The sequence below is a fragment of the Nerophis ophidion genome, linkage group LG10 (genome assembly GCF_033978795.1).
Source record: "Nerophis ophidion isolate RoL-2023_Sa linkage group LG10, RoL_Noph_v1.0, whole genome shotgun sequence".
Taxonomy (NCBI): Eukaryota; Metazoa; Chordata; class Actinopteri; order Syngnathiformes; family Syngnathidae; genus Nerophis; species Nerophis ophidion.
The window spans coordinates 50,166,684-50,187,200 of NC_084620.1; the positions used below are offsets into that span (position 1 = coordinate 50,166,684).

At 40.0% G+C, this 20,517-nt stretch overlaps 1 protein-coding gene across 4 annotated transcripts in view; it reads right to left on the bottom strand.

Moving 5' to 3' along the window:
* Window positions 1-20,517, bottom strand: part of plxnc1 (plexin C1) — a 201,645-nt gene that overhangs the window by 36,356 nt on the left and 144,772 nt on the right. For all 4 annotated transcript variants that reach the window (XM_061914034.1, XM_061914032.1, XM_061914033.1 and 1 more), the window contains 7 exons: window positions 19,046-19,121; window positions 12,501-12,542; window positions 12,309-12,433; window positions 11,998-12,177; window positions 4,963-5,071; window positions 2,555-2,734; window positions 2,314-2,481 (listed from right to left, as the gene is read on the bottom strand). In XM_061914034.1, the coding sequence (XP_061770018.1) occupies window positions 2,314-2,481; window positions 2,555-2,734; window positions 4,963-5,071; window positions 11,998-12,177; window positions 12,309-12,433; window positions 12,501-12,542; window positions 19,046-19,121 (880 nt within the window). The remainder of the gene's footprint in view (window positions 1-2,313; window positions 2,482-2,554; window positions 2,735-4,962; window positions 5,072-11,997; window positions 12,178-12,308; window positions 12,434-12,500; window positions 12,543-19,045; window positions 19,122-20,517) is intronic.

Sequence of the window (20,517 nt, forward strand, 5' to 3'; positions counted from 1 at the left end):
TGTACACACACCATAATAATACTCCTATGTTTAAAGGCCTACAGAAATTAGATTTTCTTATTTAAACGGGAATAGCAGGTCCATTCTATGTGTCATACTTGATCATTTCGCGATATTGCCATATTTTTGCTGAAAGGATTTAGTAGAGAACATCGACGATGAAGTTCGCAACTTTTGGTCGCTAATAAAAAAGCCTTGCCTTTACCGGAAGTAGCAGACGATGTGCGCGTGACGTCACGGGTTGTGGAGCTCCTCACATTGTTTACAATCATAGCCAGCAGCAGTTAGAGCAATTAGGACCAAGAAAGCAACAATTTCCCTATTGATTTGAGCGAGGATGAAAGATTCATGGATGAGGAAATTTAGAGTGAAGGACTAGAAAAAAAGACAAAAAAAGAAGTTAAAAAAAAAAAAGAAGGCGATTGCAGTGGGAGCGATTCAGATGTTTTTAGACACATTTACTAGGATAAGTCTGCAAAATCCCTTATCTGCCTATTGTGTTGCTAGTGTTTTAGTGAGTTAAATAGTACCTGAATGTCGGAGGGGTGTGGCCATGGGTGTGTTGACGCCAGAGTCTCTGAGGGAAGTCACGGCAGCTGCAGCAGGACAGAATCGCCGCTGAGCTCCGGTAAGAACTGACTTATTACCACAATTTTCTCACCGAAAACTGCCGGTTGACATGTAGTCGGGATCCATGTTCCCTTGACCGCTCTGATCCATAGTAAAGCTTCATCTCCGGGAATGTTAAACAAGGAAACACTGTGTGTTTGTGTGGCTAATGGCTAAAAGCTTCCCACCTCCATCTTTCTACTTTGACTTCTCCATTATTAATGGAACAAATTGCAAAAGATTCAGCAACACAGATGTCCGGAATACTGTTTAATCATGGGATTAAAGAAGACTACTTATAGCTTAGATCAGGCAGGAAAATAATGTCCGCTACAACCCGAGACATCAAATATACGCGTCATCATACCGTGACGTTTTCAACACGACACTTCGCGGGAAATTTTAAATTGCAATTAAGTAAACTAAAAAGGCCGTATTGGCATGTGTTGCAATGTTGATATTTCATTATTGATATATAAACTATCAGACTGCGTGGTCGGTAGTAGTAGGTTTCAGTAGGCCTTTAATGCTCCGACAACCCATCAAACGGTGCGGCTTCATAGATAGACAGATAGTACTTTATTGATTCCTTCAGGAAAATTTAATAGCTTACCGAAGTTGTACTAAAAACATTTTGACAGATTTTTGAGCACTGTGTGTGATGTTCTATATTTTCAATGGAACATTTAAAGCTTTGGTGTTGTTTACTGCCGTCATATTGCAGTTTACACGTATAGCTTATGTATGACTGCCATCTACTGGTCACACTTATTACACCATGTACCAAATAAAATTGCTTCGATGTCAGTAAGCACAACCACATTTATTCCTTACATTAGGTGCAACAGGTTATAAGGCGCACTGTCGATTTTTGAGAAAATGAAAGGATTTTAAGTTTGCCTTATTGTTCGAAAAATACGGTAGATAAAAACTGAGGCTTTTAAAATGTTCTTGTCAGAATAATTGTATAGAAGTTATCACAAAACTTTGTGATTCAATGAGTTCCCGGCAAGCAGACAAAAGCTGTCCTTGATCTAACCAAGCAAAAGGCTTGGAAAACCCCACTGTGTAGGATGGGAAGCTACATGAAGGTGTCGGTTTCTTTGATGTATTGTAATCCACAGGAAGATTTTGTCTTGACCCGAGATCTACAAAGCGGAGAGGAAGCAGGAACTGACTCCCCTCCAGGCACCTTTTCTTTGAACTGTTTTGTGACCAAAGGCAGCGGCTGTTTACGACCACCTGCCTTTAGGAACAGCTGTTGCCATGTAATCAGGGAAAGTCCAAATAAAAGAGGAGGCGTACAATCTTTCGTCAGCGCGTGGTGGGAGACCGTAAAAGAGTACAGCCCAGACGTTTCTCCTCAATTGAGGTAAATTGAATTCTGTCTCTGTTTAATCCCTTGCTTCTTTGTCTGTTTAATAGATGTCATCAGTGTTAGAACCTGACAGTTCTCAGTTTAGATTTAAAAGCATTTAAGGATAAAAATTCAGTCTGTTTGTAACATGTTCCAAGCACAAGGAGCTGCTTAGACAAAAGTTTTTTTTCCCTAGCTCGTTGAGACAGAGAGCAAAATCTGATCTCAGTGCATATGACTTGGTACTTCTCTGTGAAATCGATGTACAAATGTCATCAGGCAATAGTCCCAGATGAGCCTTTTAAATACAATTAATCCCAATAAACTTTCCACCTGATTAGACTTACCTTTAATTGACGAAAGTTAGCATCCGGAACGCTCTGAATTTCACAGATGAAAAAGTCAGTCTGGTTGCTGGTTTCTTTGACCTCCATGATGCAAGGGTAGTCTTTGTCTCCGTACACGCCCACCGCTGACACTTCTTCTAAGCTCATGTCAAGTTTGTCGGCCATTTTCTGTCAGACGGTGACATAATGTGTGCTTTTGATGGGCGCGGGTTGACAAAACAAAAACAAAAAGAGTCTGTACCTGTATAGTGATGCGGACGTTGTCCCCGGTCCTTGTGGAGGTGAAGCTGGTGAACTGAGGGTCCGGATAGCAGGTGATGGACTGGAGGCAGGCCAAAGACTCGTTGGCTACTTTGAGAGATACGATGCTGGTGAAAACCCTCTGAGAGCTTTGAGTGGCAGGTATATGGTAAGTCAAATTCTGCAATGCAAACATGACCACGTTAGTACAAGTGTGTCCAACCTTTGGGCTACAAAGACTTTGGTTGAGGGCCGAAAGCCAACGTACATATTATACATTGTATATGAATTAACTTTGACTGATTGGTTAATTGGTTGATTCCTAAAGGCTCTGGATGCTGTGGGGCTGTCTTGGTTGACAAGACTCTGCTACATCGCATGGACATCGGGGGCGGTACCTCTGGATTGGCAGACCGGGGTGGTGGCTCTTCTCTTTAAGAAGAGGGACCAGAGGGTGTGTTCCAACTATTGTGGGATCACACTCCTGAGCCTTCCCGGTAAGGTCTACTCAGGTGTACTGGAGAGGAGGCGACGCTGGATAGTTGAACCTCGGATTCAGGAGGAACAGTGTGGTTTTCGTCCTGGTCGTGGAACTGCTCTATACTCTCGGCAGGGTTCTTGAGGGTGCATGGGAGTTTGCCCAACCAGTCTACCTGTGCTTTGTGGACCTGGAGAAGGCATTCCACCATGTACCCTGGGAAGTCCTGTGGGGAGTGCACAGAGAGTTTGGGGTATCGGACTGTCTGATTGTGGCGGTCCGCTCCCTGTATGATCAGTGTCAGAGCTAGGTCCTTATTGCCTGCAGTAAGTCGGACCCGTTTCCAGTGAGGGTTGGACTCCGCCAAGGCTGCCCTTTGTCACCCGATCTGTTCATAACTTTTATGGACAGAATTTCTAGGCGCAGTCAGGGCATTGAGGGGATCTGGTTTGATGGCTGCAGGATTAGGCCTCTGCTTTTTGCAGATGATGTGGTCCTGATGGCTTCATCTGGCCAAGATCTTCAGCTCTCACTGGATCGGTTCGCAGCCGAATGTAAACCGACTGGGATGGGAATCAGCACCTCCAAGTCCGAGTCCATGGTTCTCGCCCGGAAGAGGGTGGAGTGCCATCTCCGGGTTGGGGAGGAGACCCTGCCCCAAGCGGAGGAGTTCAAGTACCTCGGAGTCTTGTTCACGAGTGAGGGAAGCGTGGATGGTGAGATCGACAGGCGGATCGGTGCGGCGTCTTCAGTAATGCGGATGCTGTATCGATCAGTCCTGGTGAAGTAGGAGCTGAGCCGGAAGGCAAAGCTCTCAATTTACCGGTCGATCTATGTTCACATCCTCATCCATGGTCATGAGCTTTGGGTTATGACCGAAAGGACAAGATCACGGGTGGCTGGGGCTTGACCTTAGAGATAGGGTGAAAAGCTCTGCCATCCGAGAGGAGCTTAAAGTAAAGCCGCTGCTCTACATCGAGAGGAGCCAGATGAGGTGGTTCAGGCATCTGGTCAGGATGCCACCCGAACGCCTCCCTAGCGAGGTGTTTAGGGCCCGTCCGACCGGTAGGAAGCCACGGGGAAGACCCAGGACATGTTGGGAAGACTATGTCTCCCGGCTGGCCTGGGAACGCCTCGGGATCCCCCGGCAAGAACTGGATAAAGTGGCTGGGGAGAGGGAAGTCTGGGCTTACCTACTTAGGCTGCTGCCCCCACGACCCGACCTCGGATGAGCGGAAGAAGATGGATGGATGATTGGTTAATATAATAGATATGTAATTAATATAACTGCCATTCAGAAATACCAAGCAGCTAAAATGCGTCAAACATGGAGAGAGTTTTTTTGCATGTTTCTCATCATGCTTTGTCCATCCATCCATTACTACCGCTTTTCCCTTTTTGGTCGCGGGGGGTGTTGGAACCTATCTCAGCTGCATTCGGGTGGAAGGCGGTGTACACCCTGGACAAGTCGCCACCTTATCGCAGGGCCAACACAGATAGACAGACAAAATTCACACACTAGGGTCCATTTAGTGTTGCCAATCAACCTATCCCAAGGTGATTGTCTTTGTAATGGATTTAAATGGGTGTAATTCAAAATGTTTTTATGGTACATGGACATTTTTTTTATAATAGCCACAAACTGTGGTAAATTGTGTTATGTGTGATCATATCTGTTGGTATTTTTTGGTGGTTCTATTTTTTTTTTTTGCACCATGACTGAGGAAGGTTGTTTGCATAAATGCTGCACTCATTTTCATTCAAAGCATGATAGTTGGTCATAGGCATGATTTATTCATTTGTCCATCAGATGGGGACAAAGTAGTAGCATAAAAATTGACTTTGAAAGTATGAAATATTGAGACATGATGCTTTCAGTTGACATGACACATTGTGAAGTGTATCACCACTAATGCAACAAAGTATTTTACTTGAGAGCTTCTGTCGGTGAAGAGGTGGATTTCCTGCTGGGCATGACTGTGTAGAACGCCGTCGACAAACTCAAGGTTGGATCCGAGGAGGGTGATTTTTCTCTTACCGCTAAAGAAGACAAAACAGCAGCCAATTATTAGTATCGTCAGCATCAAAATAGCTGAATTTGGCCTTGAGACATTCAGAGTTTGTGCAGAATTGGCTAAAACAGCGGTAAGAACAGAAATGAGAGTACAGAACTGCCATGGTAACACATTATTGTGTGTGTGTGTGTGTGTGTGTCTTGAAAGTGTTCAGTGCAGAAGTGTTACTTTCAGATGTTGCAACAAAAAAAGGAAGTTGTGATGGTGAAAAACGTGGTTTTTGAGAACCGTATGACTTGCATTGCAGATCTGAAGATGGTTGTATCCTAAATTAGCACAATTATCTCATACATTTACAGGACAAAGACTTGGTCTTCACTTGTTTGAATACATTTATTTTTTTACTTTGCTTCTTATAACTTTCAGAAAGACAATTTTAGAGAAAAAATACAACCTTAAAAATGATTTTAGGATTTTTAAACACATACCTTTTTACCTTTAAATTCCTTCCTCTTCTTTCCTGACAATTTAGATCAATGTTCAAGTATTTTTGTTTTGTTGTTGTAAAGAATAATAAATACATTTTAATTTAATTCTTCACTTTAGCTTGTGTTTTTTTGACGAAGAATATTTGTGAAATATTTCTTTAAACTTATGATTAAAATTCAAAAAGATTATTCTGGCAAATCTAGAAAATCTGTGGAGTCAAATTTAAATCTTATTTCAAAGTATTTTGAATTTCTTTTAAATTTTTTGTTCTGGAAAATCAAGAAAAATAATGATTTGTCTTTGTTAGAAATATAGCTTGGTCCAATTTGTTATATATTCTAACAAAGTGCAGATTGGATTTTAACCTATTTAAAACATGTCATCAAAATTCTAAAATTAATCTTAATCAGGAAAAATTACTAATGATGTTCCATAAATTATTTTTGGAATTTTTTCAAAAAGATTCGAATTAGCTAGTTTTTCTCTTCTTTTTCGGTTGAATTATGAATTTTAAAGAGTCAAAATTGAAGATAAACTATGTTTCAAAATTTAATTTTCATTTTTTTCCTGTTTTCTCCTCTTTTAAACTGTTCAATTAAGTGTTTTTATCATCATTTGTTCTCTACAAAAAACCTTCCGTAAAAGGAAAAAAAATGTACGACGGAATGACAGACAGAAATAGCCATTTTGTATGTATATATATATATATATATATATATTGAGCAAATTGTCTATTTCTGGCAATATATTTAAGTGTGTATCAAACTGGTAGCCCTTCGCATTAATCAGTACCCAAGAAATAGCTCTTGGTTTCAAAAAGGTTGGTGACCCCTGTTCTACGGTCATGTGTTAATAATTTCACACATAAGTCGCTCCGAGTATAAGTCGCACCCCTGGTCAATCTATGAAAAAAACTGCAACTTATAGTCAGAAAAATACGGTAATTCCCATGGAAAGTTTCCAACTTTGAATATTCCTTGAATTTTGCAACCCTAGACAGGGTTCCTGCCACTTTCCTCAAGTTCACTAAGTGCCAGTAAAAGCGCTACAGACCCCTCAGACCATGAGAGATGTGTCATCCAACTAGTTGTAAGTCCATGTATCTTCCCAAAAGTTATGAAAATATTTGATGAAGGTTGATAAGTTACTTATTAATGCTTTAAGCCTTTTTACCTGATAAAAATATATCTAGATTAATGTGGTTTGGGCATTCTTTGATTTTTTTTTTTTTTTAGTCTGTGACTCTCAGTGGAAAAGGACTGCTGGACTCTCCAGCTGGCGACACGGTGCCAAACTTTGCATAATAAGGAGAAAAGCTTTCGGACTAATGTCATCTACAAGAGCACGCGCAGGGAAAATGTCAAAAACCACAGCCGAAGCCACAGAGACGATACAGTATGTGCCTGTATGCATATTCCTGTATGCAGCAGGAGTAATGTATTACAGTCACAGAGAGCGGGAGAGAGACAGAGAGAGAGAGAGAATAGAATGGACTTTATTGTCATTATATTTGCATATAACGACATTAAGGACGCCAACCTAAGGTGCAGTAGTTGGAACAAATATGGGATAAAATAAATTGCGCAAGAGGTACTGTAAGAAAGATAAAACTAACAATTGAAATAAACAGATTACTATCCAATAAAAATAATAAGCAAACCTGTACAATATACAAAACAAAATACTGTACAATATACATAACAAGACAAGAGTACCGGAGTAATACATAACTAAAAATACAAGAGAGGGACAGAGAGAGAGATAGAGAGAGAGATGGAGATGCATCTATATTGAAAGGTAATGCACAATTCTCTAGTTTATTTTATTCCATCCATCCATTTTCTACCGCTTATTCCCTTTTGGGGTCGCGGGGGGCGCTGGCGCCTATCTCAGCTACAATCGGGCGGAAGGCGGTGTACACCCTGGACTTTTATTATTATTTAAATTTGTGTTAACCTTTTTTTTTTTTATTATTTTATTTTTTTTATAAATAAAGGTGCGATGTGACAAGACTCTCCAAATATTTCTTTATTATAATAAACCTATATTTTAATTGTACATAGTTTTAATTTCAATAGGCGTTTAAGTTTGATACTAGGGCTGGGGGATATGGCCTTTTTTTTTTTTAATATCGCGATACACGATATATATCTCCATATTTTGCCTTAGCCTTGAAACACTTGATGCATATAATTACAGCAGTATGATGATTCTGTGTGTCTACATTAAAAAAATTCTTCTTCATACTGCATTAATATATGCTACTTTTAAACTTTCATGCAGGAAATCACAACTAAAGGAATTACAATTTTTTCATACGGTGTTGATCTAGAAATGTTTGCCTTGGCATTTTGATGGTGTGGGCGTGTGGCACCGAATGGAGATGTTTACATGCGGAGAATGCACTCTTCATTCTCTAGCACAGTGGTTCTCAAATGGGGGTATGTGTACCCCTGGGGGTACTTGAAGGTATGCCAAGGGGTACTTGAGATTTTTTTTAAATATTCTAAAAATAGCAACAATTCAAAAATCCTTTATAAATATATTTATTGAATGATACTTCAACAAAATATGAATGTAAGTTCATACTCTGTGAAAAGAAATGCAACAATGTTCAGTGTTGACAGCTAGATTTTTTGTGGACATGTTCCATAAATATTGATGTTAAAGATTTCTTTTTTGTGAAAAATGTATAGATTTATGTTCATGAATCCAGATGGATCTCTATTACAATCCCCAAAAAGGGCACTTTAAGTTGATGATTACTTCTATGTGTAGAAATCTTTATTTACAATTGAATCACTTGTTTATTTTTCAAAAATGCTTTTATTTTTATATCTTTTTTTCCCAAATAGTTCAAGAAAGACCAATACAAATGAGAAATATTTTGCACTGTTATAAGTGAAGTGAAGTGAATTATGTTTATATAGCGCTTTTCTCTAGTGACTCAAAAGCGCTTTACATAGTGAAACCCAATATCTATGTTACATTTAAACCAGTGTGGGGGGCACTGGAAGCAAGTGGGTAAAGTGTCTTGCTCAAGGACACAACGGCAGTGACTAGGATGGCGGAAGCGGGAATCGAACCTGCAACCCTCAAGTTGCTGGCACGACCACTCTACCAACCGAGCTATAATGCCCACTTATACAATTTAATAAATCATAAACTGATAACATAGTGCTGTATTTTACTTCTTTATCTCTTTTTTTCAACCAAAAATGCTTTGCTTTGATAAGGGGGTATTTGAATTAAAAAAATGTTCACAGCGGGTACATCACCGAAAAAAGGTTGAGAGCCACTGCTCTAGCAGGTGACTTTTCAAATGATGCTACATATTAGCAGTAATGCTATGTTTTATTGCAACGCTGTTTTGCCCCACTCTTGACAAATTAGGGTTGTCTGTTCGACATATTCCCACTTGAAGCCAAACCACCGCCAGACGACGGACCCCCTGCTGTTTTTCTTGGGAATTAATTCTTCCTTCATTTGTTACCAGATTCACACCTTCTTTCTCTCATATTACCACTCGCACGGCTCCGCTAGCATCACAGCTAATGTTACCCATGCTGCTATCTCTCTGCTGGGCAAGGGCGTATGTACGTATGTGACGTACGTAAGAAGGTGCGCTTATCTGTGAGAAGGAGAGACAAGAAAGAGTGAGAAGAGCCTGTAGTATAATGCCCGCAGCTAAAAACAACTTCGTGAGAACGTATACTCGAATATCACGATATAGTCATTTTCTATGTCGCACAGAGAAAAACCCGCGATATATTGTGTATATGAATATATCGCCCAGCCCTATTTGATACATTTTAATTGTTTTGATTGTGTTCTAATGCTGGCTTTGGCAATGTAAATGTATGTTTCCCATGTCAATAAAGCCCCTTTAAATTGAAATTGAATTGAGAGAGAAAGCGAGAAAAAGAGAAAGAATGAAAGTGAGAGCGAGACACGCACGCACGCACGCACACCCACAGACAAAAGCAGTGAAGTTGTCACGTTGTGTAAATGGTAAATAAAAAGAGAATACAATGATTTGCAAAACCTTTTCAACCTATATTTAATTGAATAGACTGCAAAGAAAATATATTTAATGTTCACACTGAGAAATTGTTATTTTTGCAAATAATCATGATAATTTAATGGCAGCAACACAATGCAAAAAAGTTGTCACAGGGGCATTTTTACCAGTGTGCTACATGGCCTTTCCTTTCAGACTTAGACTTCCTTTTTATTGTCATTCAAATTGGAACTTTACAGTACAAATAATTAACAACAATCGGTAAAGGTTTGGGAACTGAGGAGACACATTTTTTAAGTGGAATTATTTCCCATTCTTGCTTGATGTGCAGCTTAAGTTGTTCAACAGTCTCCCTTCTCTTATTTTATCCTTCATATTGTACCACACATTTTCAATGGTAGACAGGTCTGGACTACAGACAGGCCAGTCTAGTACCTGCACTCTTTTACTAGGATGCCACGATGTTGTAACACGTGTCTTGGCATTCTCTTGCTGAAATAAGCAGGGGCGTGAATGATAATGTTGCTTGGATAGCAACATATGTTGCTCCAAAACCTGTATGTACCTTTCAGCATTAATGGTGCCTTCACAGATGTGTAAGTTACCCATGCCTTGGGCACTAATACACCACCAGTTAGAATAACTGTTTCTAAGTTATCACAAAAAAACTTTGTGTTACATTGAGCGCTCGGTGAGAAGCAAAAGCGGTCTTTGAAACCTACCAAGAGTAAGGCTCGTAAAACTCCACTTTTAAGGGGGGGAGGAAGATGAAATAGTTCCTGTTTCTTTCATGTATTATAGTCAAACAGAAATATATTGTCTGACCCAAGGACTATAAAAGCGAAGAGGAAGTAGGACCAGAATCCCCTCAAGGCGACTTGGTTTTTTAACTGTTTTACAAATGTCTTTTTAAACTCGTTTACGAACTTTTCTGTGAAGTGTTTAAAACCTTTTCTTTTGAACTGTTCTGTAACCAAAGGCAACACTGTTTACGACCCACTTCCCCTCTGGAAGCAGCTGTGGACATGTGGTCAGAGAAAATCCAAATAAAGGAAGGAGGCATACAATCTTTTGCCAAAGCGTGCTGGAGATTGTACAAGAGTACGGTGTCCCAGCGTCTCTCTTCAATTGAGTCCAAATTGAATTCTGTCTCTGTTTGATTCTTTGCTTATTGTCTTGTTTAATAGATGTCAGTGTTTGAACCTGACACCACCATACCATCACAAATACTGCCGTTAGAACTTAGTGCCTAAAACAATCCGGATGGTTCTTTTCCTTTTTTGTTCCCAATGACATGACGTCCAAAGTTTCCAAAAACAAATTGAAACGTGGACTCGTCAGACCACCGAATCCAAATAAAGGAAGGAGGCATACAATCTTTCGCCAGAGCGTGCTGGAGATTGTACAAGAGTACGGTGTCCCACCGTCTCTCTTCAATTGAGTCCAAATTGAATTCTGTCTCTGTTTGATTCTTTGCTTATTGTATTGTTTAATAGATGTCAGTGTTTGAACCTGACACCACCATACCATCACAAATACTGCCGTTTGAACTTTGTCCCTAAAACAATCCGGATGGTTCTTTTCCTTTTTTGTTCCCAAGGACACGACGTCCACAGTTTCCAAAAACAATTTGAAACGTGGACTCGTCAGACCACCGAAGACTTTCACACTTTGCATCAATCCATTTTAGAAGAGCTTGGGCCCAGTGAAGCCGTCTGCATTTCTGGGTGTTGTTGATAAATGGCTTTCTATTTGCATAGTCGAGTTTTAACTTGCACTTACAGATGTAGCGACCAACTGTAGTTACTGACAGTGGTTTTCTGAAGTGTCCCTGAGCCCATGAGGTGATATCCTTTACACACTGATGTTAATTTATGATGCAATACCGCCTGAGGGATACAAGGTCACGGGTATTCAGTGTTACGTGCAGTGATTTCTCCAGATTCTCTGAACCTTTTGATGATATTACAGACCTTTGATGGTGAAATCCCTAAATTCCTTGCAATAGCTGGTTAAGAAATGCTGTTCTTAAACTGTTTGACAATTTGCTCACGCATTTGTTGAAGTGGTGACCTCGCCCCATTCTTGTTTGTGAATGACTGAGCATTTCATGGAAGCTGCTTTTATACCCAATCATGGCACCCACCTGTTCCCAATTAGCCCGTTCACCTGTGGGATGTTCCAAATAAGTGTTTGATGAGCATTCCTCATCTGTTTCAGTCTTTTTTGCCCTTTTTTTGAAACATGTTGCAGGCACCAGATTCCAAACGAGCTAATATTTGCAAAACATTTTTTTTTACCAGTTCTAACGTTAAGTATCTTGTATTTGCAGTCTATTCAATTGAAAATAGGTCGAAAAGGATTTGCAAATTATTGTATTCTGTGTGTATTTGCCATTTACACAACGTGACAACTTCACTGCTTTTGGGGTTTGTAGTTACCTGAGCCAGGTGGTGTTTGGTGTCACAGATGTGCAGGACGGGGAGGACACATAGGTGAGTGTGCTGTTGCCATGGCAACTCGCGTCTGGGAGGACGGCGCACAGACCGACTGTCCATTTGCCTTCGTTGGCGGGAATGTGGAAGAGCAACTCCTGACCCGTGTTGTCCCACACGGGAGACCTGGAACGAATTCAGTTCAGTATTTTGGAACTGCAGGCTTGTGATGAACTCTGTGAATTATGTTTAGGGGGTTTCCAACAAATGTGACGGATAAAAGTGCACATTTTAATAAAAACGATGAGAAGGCTCACTCCTGTGATGTGCAGTCCATGCTGGTCTGGACCCTCACGCCGACCACCTGACTCAGGTTGTAGCCAGACATAACGGCGCGGTTGTGGCCGTAGAAAGACACGACGCTGGGGGTGACGGAGGAGATCTAACAGAAAGAACGTTAGGTATTGTCTCATACTCAGTTCAGACAATGTTGAAGAGTTGTGACTCACTGAAGGAATCATTGCTGACTGGATTGTTTGGCAAACGCTGTCCTGTTGGAAGAACTGAATGTCACTTTACGTATGAATACTACACATCCACCATTATGTTAGTTTTTTTAGGGCTGATAGCAACGAATAGGCCGATAAGCGATATGTAGAGCCGATACTAATTTTCAGTAAAGTTATTTAAAGGCCTACTGAAACTCACTACTACCGACCACGCAGTCTGATAGTTTATGTATCAATGATGAAATATTAACATTGCAACACATTGCAATATGGCCGGTTTAGTTTACTAAATTACAATTTAAAATTTCCCGCTGAGTTTCTTGTTGAAAACGTCGCGGAATGATGACGCGTATGATGACGTTTCGAGTTGGAGGGGACATACTAGCTCAGCACCACTTACGGCTAAAAGTCGTCTCTTTTCATCGCGCAATTACACAGTAATTTGGACATCTGTGTTGCTGAATCTTTTGCAATTTGTTAAATTAATAATGGAGACTATAAAGAACAATACTGTTGGTGGAAAGTGGTGTATTGCAGCTGTCTTTACCACCGAGACACAGCCCGTGTTTCTTTGTTTGTTGTGAAGCTTTAACACAGAGCGGTCAAGCGAACGTTTCTCTACTTCAACCAGCATGTTTTTGGATGGGAAAATTGTGATATATATCTTACCGGAGACATCAGTGGATTATTCGTCCACCTGCAGTAGCTGTCAAAAAAAGGCAGCTGTGAGCTTGGCTCCTCTCTGAGACACTGCGCGTTCACCGCAGCCATCCGACCTCGAGGTATGTCTTTACAATCTCACTAAAACACTATTAAAACAATAAGCAGATAAGGGATCTTCCAGAATTATCCTAGTAAATGTGTCTAATTACATCTGAAACGCTCACACTGCCGCTGCCCGGAGCCGTCACTTTTTTATTTTTATTTGATTTTTTTATTATCTTTTTCTAGTCCTTCACTATCAATATCCTCATTCACGAATCTTTTATCCTCACACAAATTAAAAGGGGAAATTGTCGCTTTCCCGGTCCGAATTGCTCTTACTGCTGGTGAATCCCATTATAAACAATGTGAGGATGTGAGGAGCCCTCACACCGGTGACTTCACACGCACATACTTCCGGTAAAGGCAAGGCTTTTTTATTAGCGACCAACAGTTGCGGACTTTATCGTTGATGTTCTCTACTAAATCCTTTTAGCAAAAATATGGCAATATCGCGAAATTATCAAGTATGACACATAGAATGGACCTGATATCCCCATTTAAATAAGAAAATCTAATTTCAGTAGGCCTTTAAACATGAATATTATGTCAATAAACTAAGGGTGTAACGGTACGTGTATTTGTATTGAACCGTTTCGGTACGCGGGTTCGGTACGGAGGTGTACCGAACGAGTTTCCACACGAACATATGAAGTAGCGCACTGCACGGAAGGACAAAAGCAGCGTACCGCACATTGTCTGAACAATGCACACCGAGGCACAACACACGGCATGCTGGTGTAACGCAGGTGTCAAATACATACTTTTGCGGAGACTATTAGGCTCTTGCTACCTATTACTCTTTGTACCACCGTGGTTCAATCAGCTATGCTTATAAGCCGGTAGCAGGAAGTGGCCAGTAGACAGGATGTGAGGGGAGACCGATTGTTTTTCTGTTTCAGGTAGGTTTTTATTCTCGTTTTCATCCCAAATATTGTGCTGTCGGGATTCTAAACTAAATGCCTATTTGTTGACTTTATAAAGCAGGGGTAGGGAACCTATGGCTCTAGAGCCAGATGTGGCTCTTTTGATGACTGCATCTGGCTCTCAGATAAATCTTAGCTGGCATAACTTAACATGATAAGTACTGAATAATTCCGCTGATAATCACAGTGTTTAAAATAACGTTCTAAAGATAAGACATTCTCGTGCATTTTAATCCAACCATCCATTTTCTATCGCACCTGTTCAAGAAGTCGCATTAATGGTAAGAAGTATTATAGTTATTATTGGTTAGCTTTGGAATAAGTGAATTATATTGTGAAGTGAATTATATTTATATAGCGCTTTTTCTCTAGTGACTCAAAGCGCTTTACATTGTGAAACCCAATATCTAAGTTCCATTTAATGTTTAGGGCACGTCCAACCGGTAGGAGGCCACGGGGAAGACCCAGGACACGTTGGGAAGACTATGTCTCCCGGCTGGCATGGGAACGCCTCGGGATCCCCCGGGAAGAGCTAGACGAAGTGGCTGGGGAGAGGGAAGTCTGGGTTTCCCTGCTTAGGCTGTTGCCCCCGCGACCCGACCTCGGATAAGCGGAAGAAGATGGATGGATGGACGGACGGACATTTAAACCAGTGTGGGTGTCACTGGGAGCAGGTGGGTAAAGTATCTTGCCCAAGGACACAACGGCAGTGACTAGGATGGCGGAAGCGGGGGTTGAACCTGGAACCCTCAAGTTGCTGGCAAGGCCACTCTATTATCCGAGATGTACTGCTCCAATAATAACGTTATTAAAAAAAATAAGAGACTTATTATTCTCTAAAAATGTAGGTCTTACTTAACAATGCACGCATTTAATTGTATTCAGTGTTAAAAAATATTATATGGCTCTCACGGAAATACATTTTAAAATATTTGGCTTTCATGGCTCTATCGGCCAAAAATGTTCCCGACTCCTGTTATAGAGCCAACTACCAGCGCCGGATTTTTTGTCATTAATCTGTGTGTGACTGTAGAAGCGGAGTTGGTGAATCAATGTTTATGAAAATATATTAGTATTTCTTCCGTTGTTTCATTGCAACAGTTTTGTGGCATATTTCTCAATGGTCCATATACAATGTCTATGACTTGAACCAATGATAACTATTTTGTATTGAATGTACTTTTAAATGTGTTTGATAATAAGCACGTTTAGTGCAGTGACCAAATTGTATAGGTCATATTTATGCTGCTTAGCACTTTATTGCATATTGTGATCCTGACATGTATGTTGATTTATATTGTACAATATTGAGGGAAAAAATAGAACTGGTCCGGAAACACTTTATAATGCAATTAGTGTTATTTAATAAAGATATTGGATTTGTGTACAAATTGATTTATAAGGATGGTCCTGGTTCTTACACAGGCCAGGCTTCTCTTTATGATGGTGAGTTAAGTAAAAAAGCCTCTAGTCCAAAGATCGTTCTTGGGAGATTCCATCTGTTCTGTCTGGGCTGTTAGGAGGCTCTCGAGCCAACCCTCTACACATTTTCACCCTTAACCGCAGCACATGGACTGTACTGCTTTACTCTCCAAAACCGTTCTCCAAGAACTCTATTATCTGAGCTGAGACTTAAACAATATCCAGAGACACTAAATAATTGAATTGGAACACACACAGACCTATTTCTATTTTTGGGCAGAATTATTATAGTGTTCCCAACGTTAAAAGGATTAAGCCATTGTTTACAATTTTGGTAAATAAATACCGTATTTTTCGGACTATAAGTCTAAGTTTTTTCATAGTTTGACCGGGGGTGCGGCATATACTCCGGAGCGACTTATGTGTGAAATTATTAACACATCACCGTAAAATATCAAATAATATTATTTATCTCATTCGCGGAAGAGACGAAGAAAATGTCAGCAACCGTCACGCACAAGTCAGCAATCGACAAACACACGTCAACCAATAAGAATTCGGCGGGGGAGGGTCATGGCAGAAGTGCATTGTAGGTCATGGAATGCTAACTGCTAAATGCTACTGCCGTAGCTATTAAAATGGATAATTTCATCGTTGGCGGTAACTTATAAAAACTGAGAAGGGCCAAACAAAAATGGCACCGAAAAGTAAATCATGTACTGCAGATTACAAACTGGACGTAGTGAAATATGCAGCAGAAAATGACAAGAGGAAGCGGCGCATACCTTTGGAGTTGGCAGAGTTGTTTAGAAGCGACATCGAAGAAGAAGATTTCATGGGATTTATCGATTAGGAGTGACAGATTGTTTGGTAAACGCATAGCATGTTCTATATGTTATAGTTATTTGAATGACTCTTACCATAATATGTTCCGTTAACATACCAGGCACCTTCTCAGTTGGTTATTTATGCCTCATATAACGTACACTTATTCAGCCTGTTGTTCACTATTCTTTATTTATTTTAAATTGCCTTTCAAATGTCTATTCTTGGTGTTGGATTATATCAAATAAATTTCCCCCCAAAATGCGACTTATACTCCAGTGCTATATATATATGTTTTTTTCCTTCTTTATTATGCATTTTTGGCCGGTGCGACGTATACTAGGGAGTGATTTATAATCCGAAAAATACAGTAACCCAAAAAATTTACCTTTTGTTGTTTTCTTACTGTATTGAAAATGAACCGAACCGTGACCTCTAAACCGAGGTACGTACCGAACCAACATTTTTGTGTACCGTTACACCCTTACAATAAACAGATGGACTTAACCTTATTTTTTCAGAAAAGTGGGACCAGTAGCAACATAATGTTTTACGTGGCGCTAATGTGTTTAATTTAGCAACAAAAAACAAACACCTTTATTAAGTGTCTGACAGGAGCATCGATATTTGCATTTCAAAATAAGGCCAAATCTTCTGGGAAAATTTGTCAAAATACGGCATTTACATCAGAATAACTCACCATCTACTCTATGTTATATCAGTTTATTACATTTCAGGGTTTAGTCAAAAGGAACCCTAAACATTGGGAATATTTAAATAAAAACAATTCTGAGCTCCTTCACAGATTACAGTTAAGACATTTTTCATGCTGGTTGACCTCAATGTTACAGAAAGTATGAGAATGCGTGAGCTGCTGCCTGCTCTTATTTACTTATACAATAATTTTGTCAGAATAACTGTATGTAAGTTATCACAAAACGTTCTGCTCCCATGAGTTACCGGCAAGCAGACAAAAGCTGTCTTTGATCTTACCAAGCAAAAGGCTTGTAAAATTCCACTGTGTACGATGGAAAGCCACATGAAGGTATCGTTTTTTTTGCTCTATTGTGATCCACAGAAAGATCTTGTCTTGACCCGAGATCTACAAAGCGGAGAGGAAGCAGGACCTGACGCAAAGTCCAGGCATCTCTTCTTTGAACTGTTTTGTGACCAAGTGCAACAGATTTTTATGACCCCGTCACCCTTAGAAACAGCTGTTTCAATGTAATCAGGGAAAATCCAAATTAAAAGAGGAGGCGTGCAACCATTTCGTCAGAGCGTGGTGGAAGACTGTACAAAGAGTACACCCGAGACGTTTATCCTCATGAGCCAAATTTAATCCGGTCTCTGTTTAATTCCTTGCTTTTTGTCTGTTTAATAGATGTTAAGGTTTGTTTATAAAATATTCACACAAAGTTTGGATTTTTGGCAGGGATATCTTTTCTGTCGTCTTCAAGCCCATATAATCCATTGCGTTATTTGTTGTGAATAATATTTATATAGCACTTTTCTCTAATGACTCAATGCGCTTTACATTGTGAAACCCAATATCTTAGTTACTTTTTTCAAACCAGTGCAGATGGCACTGGGAGCAGGTGAGTAAAGTGTCGTGCCCAAGGACACACCAGCAGTGACTAGGATGGCGGAAGCGGGGATCGAACCGGGAACCCTGAAGTTGCTGGCACGGCCACTTTACCAACGGAGCTATACCCCCCCTATATTTGACTGAATCACGGAACATAAAACTCGCTTAAATAGCCAAAAAACAAAACGGGCCGGCAGGACGCCAGGAAAGAAGGACAAAAACTGGACGTCTCTGTAAAATGTTAAAGTTTTGACGGGTAAGCAGAGGAGTTGCACGCTAGGCCACCAGCATTGTGAGGAGAGAAAGGGGGCGTGGCCTTGTGAGTGATATAAATCCCCTGTCAAAAATCCAAACTTATTTGAGAGAATTATTGAGTAATTTTTGTTTGTAAAATAAAAAATAAAAAAAATGGGGGGACATTTCTAATGCAGGGCAAATGGGGGTGGTCCTTGAGTAGCACTTATAGATTTTATTTGTAAAAGCACTTTATATTGACTAAACAATCTCAAAGTGCTACAATGTATTAAGAAATTAATAAATACAAATATAATAAAAAAATAAAGACAAAAAATAGAACAGCCAAATTGCTATAACTATATATATATATATATATATATATATATATATATATATATATATATATATATATATATATAAATTCTTTTTCAAAAAGAAGGGTTTTTAAAAGCATCCACAGTCTGTGGTGCCCTCAGGTGGTCAGGGAGAGTGTTCCACAGACTGGGAGTGGCGGAGCAGAAAGCCCGATCTCCCATTGTACTTACTACTATCTACTTGTAGTTCTGTTAAAAAGAAATAAAAAAAGAAGGCCAATATAGATATTTGTCAAAATGCCAAATATGGGTGCCAGTAATTGGTGGGCCTGTAATGAATACTAATTAATTTTGTGGCAGCCAATCAGACTGCAGATCAGTGTTGCTGCTCAATGCTTTCAGTTGATTCATCTTCTTTCCATGCATCCTTTCACAACTGATTTCAATTTGTAAAAAAAATAAGTGGATCCTTACACTCATGACTCCGGCAGTAGCCCAGGAACAGTTGCCGTTACTCCAAGCACATCCCACCTCAATGCAGTGCTGGCACCTAAACAACCAAACAAAACTTATTTTCACTTCATTTAAATGAAATATGAAATGAACAGTCAGCATGATAAGCCTTTTACCATTGTTAAAAATGTTTGTGGCAATCAAATGCAACAGCTCTTTAAGGCAGTAAAAACATGCAATAAAGGAATAATATCAAAGAATATAAAATGCAATCGTAAGGAAAATGACTCAAAAATATATTTAAAAAATGAGTACAAATATTAGCAGTGCATGTGAAGTAAAGTAGAATTGGAATGTGAATAAATTGATGACAATGCATATACACTAAATTGCCAAAAGTATTTGGCCACCCATCCAAATAATGAGAATCAGGTGTCCTAATCACTTGGACCGGCCACAGGTGTAGCAAATCAAGCACTTAGGCATGGAGACTGTTTCTATAAACATGTGTGAAAGAATGGGCCGCTCTCAGTGATTTCCAGCATGAAACTGTCATAGGATGCACCCTGTGCAACAAATCCAGTCGTGAAATTTCCTCGCTCCTAAATACACCAAAGTCAACAGTGGGCTTTATTATAAGAAAATGGAAGAGTTTGGGAACAACAGCAACTCAGCCACCAAGTGGCAGGCCACGTAAACTGACAGAGGGGTCAGCATAGCGCAAAGACTTTCCAATTAGCCCACGGGCAGTACGCAGAGAGCTCCATGTAACAGCTTTCCATGGCAGTTAGCTGCATCTAAGCCATACATCACCAAGTCCAACGCAAAGTGTGGGATGCAGTGGTGTAAAGCACGTCGCCACTGGATTCTAGAGCAGTGGTTCTCAACCTTTTTTCAGTGATGTATGTCGTGGAAATTTCTTAAAGACGATCCTTTAGTGACAAATATCTTTAAAATGATTTATTAAAGTAACAAACAAATAACAAGCTTTGCAAAGCGAGACCAAACCAGAGCGACACATCCGTTCATTCCAGCTTGTTCTAACTATTTTAGAATATGTCATGACAATTATACATTCTCAGAAGTCCCACCCTCCATGCTCATTAACATACAGTACCCCAGTGGAATTAATACCCAAAGTCCTGTGGAAGGGTAGAGGGTGTCGTTTGCCCAGAAGGGGGAGGGGGGAAAAGGGTAACAGTTTAGCCCAGATGGGGGTCAGGAAGAGATAACACATGTGCCTGGTCAACTAGAGTCCACATGTCACATCAAAGACACAGGAGACAGAGCTTGATCAGATTAGAGGTCTCCTGCAGAGCGTCACATTCCTAAGCCTAATAAACAACTTTTGGCGACCCGTTCAAAGAACATCAAATAAAACGAGTACAAGTAATTTTGCTATCACATGTACCTCCTGTGAACATTTCTTTGATTAAAGTACCCCCTAATCAGAGCAAAGCATTTTTGGTTGAAAAAAAGAGATAAAGAAGTAA